Genomic DNA, 12,090 nt, shown 5'->3' on the forward strand with positions numbered 1-12,090 from the left:
TGCCTTTAAGCGTCGTTTATTTTTTAGTCACAACACATGACTGAACACTAAAAATCCCTTCGCAAGATTCAAAGTGATTTAAGCTAAAGTGAATCAAAGTTTGACAAATCAACATTTCAGCACATGGAATTACACAATGACTTAGAATAAGCTTGATTTGTTACTCCTTTTAGATTCATAAGTCGACAGTTCACCTCCAGCATGCTCGTTGGTGCCAAGTCACAGTCAAACTGTCAAAAGTGAAAAATAAAAAGAGATATTGACGGTTAAACAAGATCCACAAACTATTCGAAACGTCAACTCAACTCATAGTTTGATCACTGAGTGGTGTCGTGACTCCAGAAGAACCCCCCCCACCCCCCGATGAAGAGAAAAGCAAAGCAGCAGCGTGAACGAGTGAGATCACATCACGCCACCGCCAACCAACACGTGCAGCGACAAACCGACGACGCAGAGGGAGAAGAAATGGGTGAAGCGGATCAGGTTTTCTCCGCCGTTGAAGATACTGTCGTCCTCTCTGACGGTTACGTTAAAGGGTGGATAAGTGGTGTTGGGTGGAGGAGGGGTCGTCGGACAGATGAAGCTTGAATCCGGGTCAAAGCCTGGAGAGGTGAAGGTCACAAAGCCGAGGTCGGACCCGTTGACGTTCTCTTTGATCCAGTCCTCGTACTGGGACACGCGAGTGTAGACTCCGGGACTCTGGAAATAGCCGCAGTTATAGTCAAAACTCAAAAGTCCGACCTGGACCCAGGATGTGGATATTTTGATCATCAATGGGCCTCCAGCGTCTCCCTGTTGAAAAGACATTGACAAACTCAGATGAGTGACGGAATTTGATATTTCATCATCGATACCAAACTATAACCGGATGATGCAGAATCATAAGAATGATGGTGGAACTTCTCCATTGTGTTGCCTTTTAATTGCAAGTGGAGTGCTCACGTCCCCAGGCTCTCCTGCCCTGTGTAAGGAAATATCTGTCATGCACTACTTATGAAGAAGAGAGAAAGTTTTGGTCACCAGGCATGAGCCATTGCCACCATTTTGCTGGCCGGCACAGATCATGTTGTCCGTGATGTCCCAGTAGCTACGGTAGCAGCCACACTGCTTGTTTCCTATTATCGGTACGTTCACCTCCTGCAGGACGTCGGCGGGAGTATAGCCAACTGATTGGAGAGATTTCAGAACTTTGTGAGGAATCCAGCGGCGGGTAACTGAAAAGTAACCTTCGGAAATGTGCAGCTTACCAGTTTCACCGAAGCCAATGACCCAGCTGCTGAGCCCAGTGGGGAAAGTGCTGTTTCTCGAGGACAAGCAGATGGGCTGGATGCGGTGAGAGAAATTCGCCGGAGCCGAGAGCTTCAGAAGACATATGTTGTTATCATTGATGCTTGAGTAGTGGTGGTAGTAAGGGTGGCAGACGACTTCCTCAACGGACAGGATCACGACATCGGGGCCTGGATTGGAGATGTTGTGGAGGCCGAGGAAGACCTGTGTATCATTTCTCCCCTCAGCTCTTCAGAACAGAAAGAAATGGAACAGAACAATCCGTCAGTCATGATGTTTTAGTTACTAGTTTTATATAAATGAGTTGTTTTGTTTTAATCAAAGTTCAAATTTAGCACACTTCTTTTGTCTTGGTTGGTACAATTACTTCTTATATGAACTATTACTAATGCCTTCGGAGCATTTTCAAAAAGTTTCACCCAGGGAGCCGTTTTATAAAGTTGTTTTTTCCGAGCACCGCTGTGGTGTAACCGGGGCCACGGACTCCCCCGCCTGTCTCCAGGGGTTCTGCATCTATTCTAATGTGCGGCGGTGGTTCTCTTACGCTTTCCCACAGCGAGCGGTGGTCAGAACCCATCGGTCGCTGATCAGGGATCCTCCGCAGGAATCGTAACCAGAAATGTTGAGCACTGCAAACCAGGGCCAACTGTCTGGAACCGCATCCTGACCGCCGACGATTCGGTTGTTACGCGCAGCCACGCCGCATTCTGCAAACAAACAAAGACGAACTCATGCAAGCGGTTCTCATTCCTCGAAGACGGCCAGACCTGGATGATCGCCGGTTCGCTGTCGTGTTTTCAACTTTATTGTATTTGTCCTTTTTAAACCGTGAAACACTTTGAACAGCTTTTTATTCAACTGGCAATTCTGAAAAAAAAAATTACTATATTTACATTTGTGGCTTTTTTTTCCACGTCAGATTTTAGTCTAAAGATAAAAACCATCATATTTCCCAACTTAAAGGTAAAAGAAATCTCTATATAGGCCATAGTTCTTACTGGAGGCTTTCTCCTGTGAAAACTGTGATTTCTTTTTTTTTTTTGAAGTATTAATAACTTAAAATAGTTCCTTTCAAAGAGCCAAACTCTCAAAGTAAGTGTTTATGGTTTCTTGCAGCGGTAAAGGGTTAATCTTATTAACATCTTCAGCTTCTAACACGTCGACCTTTGACGACCAGATGTTCCCTTGCTGAATTGTACATCGAACAAATAAAGAGGTGTGATCATGTGATCTGGGAACTTTGACAATGCGATGAATGCTGCAGATCAGGGTGTCGAAGAATTGTTTTTGTCTTCCAGTTAATCAGTTGCGTGTTCGGTGAATCATTTCCTTGAAAGCCTAACCCCAACCCCAACCCTAACCTGCACCTTCCTCTGACAATGATCTGTACATTACTGCTGGTAGAAGGAAAACTGGGATACTTACGGAGCCGCTGTGAGCGACAACCTGAAATAAAAAAACAAAAAACAAAGACACACTTGTGAGCTCCAGACAGAAACGAGCGTATGCAGACGACTACCTGCTGTATGGTGACGTGTTCAAAAACAATCGCGTAAAATTGATTTTATGCAAATCTACCTGAGCCAAGTTAAACCAACAACTTCAGCTTATAGACTGCTGCTGTGATAACCTGCGTCTCATCGTTCACATCGTCCTCTCAGCCTCCTGTCTTTTGGACAGTCCGGCCGTCTCCAGACCAGACGTCACTGCTGTCTTCCATAGCTTCCCTTTCTCTCTTCCTGCTAACCTGCCTCCAACAATCCTCCTCATTCAGCCGCCACCGTTTAATCTTTGCTTCCGTCTTCTTCCTCTTCCTCGTTTCTAACCTCATCCTACAGACGACTGTGCTGCCTTGCTTCATGCCACAATATTGAGTAAATCAAAGACATCATTTATTCGTATTTGCCTTCTTTGTGATTCAATCAAAATTAAGTTTTAATATCAGAGGGAACTTGTTCTTTTTCAACTGTCATATTTTTCTTTATCTCCACATGAATTTTCATTTGGTCTTTAAAAAGGTTTTTCTTCTTTATATGAACTCGATTCGAAAGTTGCAGTTTAAACAGTTTGAGAGTATAAATACAAAATATACTGTCGTTTCATCACATTCTTGTGTTTAAATACACATTAAAGTTGAGAAAATAAACCATCGTGGTTCATGCATTTCAAGTTGAAATTTAAAAAAAATAAATTTAATTAACTTCTTTTTTTAATTCTGCAATACAGGTAATAAATGACCCAAAAACTTCTCTTTTAGCACAGGAAAAAGAAAGGTAACGTGACTAGATTATAAACGCTCTCTCTCACCTTGATGAAACACAATGAGCAACAACGTCAAAGCACGCGCGACCTGCAGCACCGCCATCGTGACCAAACCTCTGCCACCTTCTCTTCAACATTAAATACCACATTTCGGCTCCTCCCACACACCTCTGGTTTTTGCTTTTTTTGTTTTCTTCACCCGTCGCAGGCTTCTGGAATCCATTTGCAGTGGCACCGCACAACAGGTGAATAACTTTCTCCCACACTGGTTTTAGAACAAATGTATGTTCTATTTGTTAAATGCCAAAATATTGACTGAATTTATTGTGAAAATGTGTCTATGACTTTCTATGTAGTCAAAAGTTTCCATATGCAATTTTTATTATATATTCAAACATGGAAAAGCCCAGATGATGATCTCATGGCTTTGGAAGCTTCGAATGAGGCGAGCTGACTCCGTTGGAGTTGATTAGACACACACACCCGGGAATGTTCTATAAAGCCACACCTGAAAACGCACCGCTTCCTTGTTTTGACAGCATTAGAATATCAAAAGAAAATCAGCAGCGACGCGAGGAAGCGGATCCTTCGTCCATCATTCAGTCGGACTTCCAGATGCTCGAACGTTTGGTTGCATTTCACATAGAAAGGACGACAACTTGCAATACTTCCACAGTGGACGTTTCATCTGATCCCATCCTGGAGTTGGTGGCGGTGATCATTACCGCCACTTCTCTGGCCGACTTCTCCCAGTTCCACGTGAACTCCTTCTCAACAGCAGATTTTTCTCTCATTACCAGCTTCTTACATCACCCCACGTCACAAAGCCCCGGCATTTCACAGTAAAACGGCCGATACGTGTGAATGTATCCGTTTCAATATAGGTTTGAGTGGCAAATTACATTCAGGATTAAGGACTAAACCCTGTATTTTCTGTCATCCGTCTCTTGTCTTCGCCGTGTAATCTTCCCCCGCCTTCATTTTTTTTTTTAAAGAGCCGCCTGAATCGGCGAAGGTTGTTCATCCCGCAGAATTCAGGCCGTCACTCTCATGTTAGGTTCTTTCCACTAATGTTCTCCCAACTGCTTCTGGTCTGATTGGAACTCAAAATCCACCACCATTAGGAAGTGGATATATTGCACGGTGCTTCTTTGGTTCACGTTTCAGATTATCCGTCTATAATGTGATCTTATTGCTAATAAATGTAATTAGTCATGTGTCTGATTGATGGTTGCCTTTGTTTAATTATCACATTCCATTAGCATTCCAGTGTGTGATTATATTCACACGAAAGTCGACACAACACTCGGCTCTTATCAGCTCGTCACATTTTTTTTTTTTTCCCCACTCTTCACACATTTAATCGCCCAGGTTTGTGTGTTTGAGACTCATTAGACAACGACGAGCGCTTCCTCTCTTTGTCAGCACCTTTTTCTCTCACATGCGAGTGTTGTTTACCCCCTCACGCATCATTAGTTTGGGGGGGGGGGATTGTCGCCACTCTCTGTCACATGATTGAACACAAACAACAACAACCGCATCAGAGTGAAAACAGGCTGTGATGACATTAGCACCAGAGTAAATAAGTGTGAATGTGTTTGGATCGGCCGTGACGACAGAATCCCATCAACACCAAGGCCCAACGGAAAACTTTCATTGTGTAACGAAACTTGGGCCAAAACAATGTTGTTGTTTTTTGTTTTTTTTAAACCCAAGAGTGGACTTGGACTCCGAAAATTGTTTTTGTTTGTTTGTTGTTTATGGAAACTTCCGTGGTCTAACATGGGGAAATGTTCAACAAAATCCCTGCAGTAGCTTTGACGTAATCTTGCTAAAAGACAGACAAACAAATATACACAGATTATTATAAAACCCACTTTCAGGCTCCTGAAACACGTTACGGCGTTGTCGTGTGGACAGGGCCTTAGAAAACAGCACCCAGGGTGGAATTTTTTGAAAACCCTCCGTCTCCGAGGAAATAGGGGGGGGGGGGGGGTCAATGGACAATAACAGCAACGACTCCCAGTTCAGACTCTCCTGGGACTTTTCAGTCGACACTCGTTTGCTCGGTTTTTTGCAGGAAACTCTTGTCCTCTGGTTCACTGCTTCAGATGGACACTGAGACATGGAGTCCACTTCCCCGATCACCATTTTATGAATTAAACCCCGACACACACGCACGCACGCACGCACGCACGCACGCACGCACGCACGCGCTGCTGCGTTCATGACCCGCAGCTCTTGCTGCTCTTTCCAGTGTTGAGCTGTTGTGTGAGTGTGTGAGTGTGTGTCTTGTCTTCTGTGTGTCCCTCCAGCCCTCCACTCTGCACCCTCTTATAGGGAGGAAGCAATCAGCCCCTGATGAGCGTCAGGTGACTGAAATTAAAACTCCTCCCACGCGGCGGTTCTACCTTTTCCATGTGTGACGTTTGGCTTTGTGTTTTAACGAAGTGGACCGGAAGACCCGCCTTTGGGCAGCGGCACGTCAAACTTTATTCATATTACTTCTGAGGCACACTCCGTGACAGGGGAGGTTGTGTACTCCAGCACCGGTGGACTTTCAAAGTAAAATTACATGAACAAAAACAAAACACCACACCATGTACGGACGTCGTTTTCAGAGCTTTGCTGTGGAAATGCAAAACTTTTCTGAATCAAAAATGCAAAAACAAGGATTTTTCACATATTTACACGTTTCTTCTTCTTCTTCTTCTTCTTCTTCTTCTTCTTCTTCTCCTTCTTACCTCTCTCGTCGTCCCTGATGACCGTTTCCCTTTTTCTTCTTCATTTGGGTTTAACAGCAGCTGGCATCCGTAAAGTTGCACTACCGCCACCTGCTGGTTCCAGCTCGTCTATACTATTCCCACCGCTCAAAAGAGAGAAAGAAGGAAAGAAAGAAAGAATCAACTCTCACCACATTCAGCTGGGATCCATCAATAATCGGATTAATAACATACGATAGACGTTTCTTCAGTCTTTGTCGTTCCTCTATAACTGAAGACGTTTTCTTTTCGGCCACGCCTTTAGCTGCTGTAGTGCCGTTGTGCTCGGGGGGGGGGGGGGCAAAGTTTGAATAGGTTTGATTTCTCATCTTGGCCTCAATAAAAAAAAACATTTTGAAAAATCACAGGTGAGGGGAATAAATCCATTCTAAGTAGATCAAACACTTAATTATGGAAAGTTGAGCTCTGCCAGGCGAGTTTCTGATTTGATTTCACAGCAGTCGGCCGCGACGCTCCCTTTCATACCCAAATCCTTCATCCTGCCCACGGACTCCCGTCCTGCTGGCTTCGCGCTCTTATTCTTTGTCCACACATATCATTACGCTCTCTTCTACTTCTCAGGACGGACAAACTTGGGTCATAACTTGGCATCGAAAAGATGAGCGGATCCTTCCTCTGTGCTGCGTTCTCCCGATCCGGAACGACGACGAAAAGCCGAGGAGAAAACACACGACTGCACACTTTTTGTGTCCCACAAGACACACACACACACACACACACTCTTTTCAGGAACCCGATGCATTGTTGGTCCTGACAGATAATAAAGGCTGCCTTGGTGGAACGGAAGAAAAGCCCTTTTTTGAAATGCTGCTCTTTTGTTGGATTTGAAAAGTGTTATTTCACCCAGTCAGTGTCGGTTAGATTCACAATAGCTAAGAAAATAAACAGTGTGATGAATTTATTTAAACAAAAACAAATCCAATCAGGCGTCTTGTTCGGGTGCCTCTGTGCGCTGAGTTTGCACGTTCTCCTTCGGAGGATAATCGTTTCATTGAAATCACTTAGAGCCTTTTTTTTATTGGAGACTCACTTCCTGTCTCGCGGCGTCACACAAGTTTCCTGCTTGATGTCCTGATGACCTGGGACTTCATTTTCCCTTCGACGACGGCGGACTCTTCAAGCCCCAAGGCAGAAAAACAAACTGCAAACCCACGATCCTCTCTCTCTCTCTCTCTCTCTCTCTCTCTCTCTCTCTCTCTCTCTCTCTCTCTCTCTCTCTCTCTCTCTCTCTCTCTCCGCCGTGCCTCACTGTTGGGTTGATGTTTGTACGTTGGCATTCAGAGCCGGTTATGCTGCCGCGTGTCCTTCAAGAACAAATCAATCGATGCCACTCAGCGCAGAACCCGGGGCGACGGAGCCTTCTTCACATTCTGGAACTCTGTACTACCACCGCCACAGCCACGGCTGCTTTTAATGCAGTAGAAATCTATTGTTATGATGTGTTTAATGTTTCTCTATTTAGATTTTTGCTCATTTTATAATGTGACTATGTATGTTTGAAAAGGACAATACAATAATTTTTTTAATTATTATAATTTTTTCATTATTTTTTTTAAATTATTATTATTATCAGAATTTTTTTATTTAATTTCTATTATTATAATTATTATTATTATTATTATTATTATTGGTATTATTATTATTATTATTATTATTATTATTATTATTATTATTATTATTGGTATTATTATTATTATTATGTAAAATGTCAAATCCAGAACATTTACATGTAAAAAACAAAACCTCCTCTTGATGTCTTGATATTTTGGCATGAAGAGGCGTCATAAACTCTGATCTGAATAACAAGAGATCCTTCTGGGAGCTGTTGTCTATATAAACTGAGTTCTATTTAGCAGCGGCGCTGCATCAAAACGTCAAATATCCCTAACTTTTAGTGAGTATGGTGTGTGTGGGACGTGACGATACCACGAGAGACAATAAGACGGTTAAAAAGAATTAAAAGGACTTACTTTCCCGCCAGTTTTCAGACTGTGTGATACGTCATTTCAATAAAGACGTGAACGGTTTGTTTGGTACGACGTCAAGCACAATGTGGTTTCGATGGAATCACAACTCAAGACAACTTAACGTAGAAAACGGCGACGTACTGAAGGTTTTTCGTCACGTCATGTTCTGCCTCTTGTTTTCTCCTCCGTCACCTTGAAATCTATTTTTTATTTGTTTGTTTGTTTTTCCATCTGAGAATCCACGAGGGGTGAAAGTGAATCCTTACCGCGGGAAATCCTTAAAGCAACGGCGTGCACGTTTCCCCAACGACACCGAGGTTGTCTTTTATTGTTCCGTTTGCAATCCCCTTCAGCGACTCAGCAGTTTTCAAGTGACCTTTTAGGGCATATTGTTAAATTTGTCCCCCTTTCCTCGCCGTCCAGCTGGGGAACGCCAATGGGCGGCAAAGCCGGACGCGGTGGGATTTTGCACTAAAAACAAAAAAAAAAACACTAGAAAAATTTGCAAATATGGCGACTTCGTGCAAAAGTATCAACAACTGGAAGCAACAACTAAATATTCTGCAAGTAGTTTATCTGAATTTGTCTTAATTCGCAGTCATAAGTGGCTGCAGCTCATTCTGCTAAATGACGGCAAATTAAAAAAGGTAATCTGGGCACAGAAAAATCCCGCTAATATACCTGGATCAGACCCACAAAAACAAAAAAAGAAAATTCAACTGTGTGCAGCCAAAACGTCTCAAAGTGTCGGCGTAATTGGAGTTTAAGATTCGTGCCGACATAATAAAAGAAATTAAAAAAAAACACTCTAAGGTCCAATTATTCAACCAGTTCATCAGCCCGTTCAGGTGAAACAGGAAACACACCTGGGAAAGATGCAACAAAACACAACTAAAGAGTCACTTGAAGACGTTTCAATCCCTGGGATTAAGGATTTAAGCCAAATGTTTGCCATCGGAGATCCGATACAGAAGAAGGAGAAGCAGAAATGAAAAAAACAATGAAGTGACGTTCCTGAATAGCAGTTCCACTTGTCTGTGTTCTGAATTCACTTCCGGGGGATAAATTCCTGTAGTCGATTGTTCCAGGATCTTCGTGAAAAGCGTAGCTTTTGTCATGAGTTTAGAAGTTTGGATATCTGGTATTTATATTATATTCAACTGAGATTTTCTTCAAGAGTAATTCCTCAAAAAATGGATTTCAGTTTGTTTACTATTAAGAGAATCCAATTTTTCTCCAATTTACTGATTTGTTTACTTATAATAGAAGCGTGATATGTCCATATACATTTAGTATCGTATCATGTGTCTTTGTAAACAAATCAGTAAATAAATGAATAAATGAATAAAGCAGTAGCGCCTCAAGCAGTGTGAATCCCAGCGTTTCTAGAGGCTTTGGCCCGATTCCTCCACTTCCAAACTCTTTTTCTAACTTCTCCCACGTCGTTTATGTGGAATATAAAGTCTCACTGCAGGAACAGCAGCTGCTGTCTTCACTTAGAATTCAAGCTGGTTTTATAACGCGCACACACACACACACACACACACACACACACACACACACACACACACACACACACACACACACACACGATCGAACTCTGTGTAGGAAACGCTTCTTGATCCAGACGAGAAGTAATGATCCTCGAAATGCTTCGTACCTCGGAGCTCCACGGCGCCAACTCTCCTCCTATGCCTGTTGTATTTTGGATCCAGCCACTGGAAGTCTGGAACGTCACAGCTTGAACTGCCGCCCTCGTCTCATCCGAGCCGCCGCGAGACTTTCTTGACTCTCTTGAAACGCGTCTTCAGCCACGGAGAATTTGGCCCCCGGCGTCGGGACCATTTGTGTCTCCGGATAAGTTGTAAATTGGACGAGTGGCGTGTGAATCTGGAAGCAGGGGGAGCTGGAGGAGGAAGAGGAGGAGGAGGAGGAGGAGGAGGAGGGTGGATTCATCCAGTGCCAGGCAAGAACCCATGAGTGTGGAAGCGGTGTCTCCTGATGCGATCAAGCCGCTGTCTCAAGGTGGAGCCAGAGCTGCTTATGGAGATCTTCTACGTGACGCTGAGAGAAAACCGATAAAGAACTTTTTTTATTTATTTTTCCGCTCAGTTGAAATGTAGAACGGCAGCTGCAGCTCAGAAGTGAGAACTAAAGGTTGGACGGCTGCCAGCTCTCATCCGGCGCCTTCGGACTGCACAAAGCCCAGAGACTGAACCCCCCTCCCCCATCCCCCCCCCCCCCCCCCCTCACTCCTCCGCTCGTCAATACAACATGTGAAGTTTGGCAACCGGGCGCCACTTAGATCTTTCGCCACGAATCAACTATAGAAATCCACACGCAGAATCTAAACTGGATTCAGTTTGATCAAGTGAATCAACAGTCTAAAAGTCTCGTGCAGGAACCGACCAAAACCACTGGATTACCCCGTTTTCATCCAATCTCCGGTTTAATAGGATTATGCCATCTTCTCTACGCCGCCCAGATGACAGAAAGTAGAACTTCAATGATGTTGTATTCCAATAAAATGTGTATTTATTGGACGATTTCTTTTTGTTGCAAAGAAACAATCTGCCGTCTGGGTCGGATTTCAGGAAACAGAATGTTTTTCCTCGACTCGTTTGAATCACAAGCGAGGGGAGATTTTAAAAAAAAGAACTTCAATAAGAGAAAAGATGGGAGGCAGTGATGTCATGTACGTCTGGAATGCATCAGCACTGCGGGGGTTAACTCGGGAGGAGGAATATCCTCTAAAGTAGAGAAATCAACCAAAGGGAAATTTCTTTTGTTCATGAGCAGGAAAAAAAAACAGCAGTTCAACTTTGATTTGACTTGTTTTTAACAAGTTATTTACTTATTTCCAGTCCTTGATTTTTACAGGATGCACTTAAATATAGATTTAAAAATCTTATTTTAAGATTCCTTATCAAGTTAGATTTACTTGCTGCACGGAGAAGTGATCTCACTAGTTTCAATTCAGCATTTCGACCTTATATTTGGGCTTTTAAAAGACTTTTTAAAAGGTTTTTTTATGGCACTGTTTTACTGCGTGTGGCCCCCGAACTAAAATCAGTTTGACACCTCTGATCTAAAGCCAGAAATATCGTTTAAATTTAAAAAAAAAAGATGAAGCCTGATTTTAGAGGGTTTAACCTTCTTTTTGAGACAATTCTGACCCTTTTTCACTTTTAAGTAATTCTAACAGTTCATGATGGGCATCTCCTGCCCCCCCACCCCCACCCCCACACATCAACCCTGTAGTGAGATTACCAGTTTGTCGCTCCGTCTATCCTCCATCCTCAACTTGGTGCAGCAGGAACGCACCACCTCCACACCCGGTCCTGCAGTTTCTCCCTATCAAGAGGAGGTTTTCTTTCTCCAGTCATCTAACACTTGCTCTTGTGATTTTTTTTTTTTCCCTCTCTAAAGTATCATTAAATATAAATAAAACTGAACGCAACCCGAGATTCATATTAAATGAATGAATTCACCACGTCAGCATCCACTCACTTACATTTTGATAGCGTTTGTGTTGAAAATAGTCGTTATTCGAGCTCCGGCTGCATTAGACCGACACTCCACTACTGATGCATCAAATCACAACCTTCCCATTCTTAAAAAAGGGTGAATCATTCTCCAGTTCAATATTACTCAAACGTGTTTCTCTATGAACGGAGGCGCTGCGGAGGCATCTCGGCCTACTACTGACCTCTGGTGGCCAGTATACAGAACTGCACAGCCACGTCCATGAGTTCTCAAGGCCAGAAGACACGAACAAAAAACAAACAATT

General features: G+C 43.2%; 1 protein-coding gene across 1 annotated transcript; it reads right to left on the minus strand.

The window, feature by feature from the left end:
* Positions 1-3,993, minus strand: LOC308123629 (chymotrypsin-like protease CTRL-1). The gene is made up of 6 exons (XM_080486205.1): positions 3,595-3,993; positions 2,713-2,733; positions 1,832-1,994; positions 1,248-1,516; positions 1,021-1,166; positions 1-792 (listed from the first exon to the last, which is right to left on the minus strand). Exons 1-6 carry the CDS (start codon positions 3,650-3,652, stop codon positions 403-405), a joined length of 1,047 nt encoding a protein of 348 aa, XP_080342331.1. The 5' UTR covers positions 3,653-3,993; the 3' UTR covers positions 1-402.
* Between the last annotated feature and the right edge of the window lie 8,097 nt (positions 3,994-12,090).

This window comes from Lipophrys pholis (genome assembly GCF_963383615.2).
Source record: "Lipophrys pholis genome assembly, chromosome: 18".
Classification (NCBI taxonomy): domain Eukaryota; kingdom Metazoa; phylum Chordata; class Actinopteri; order Blenniiformes; family Blenniidae; genus Lipophrys; species Lipophrys pholis.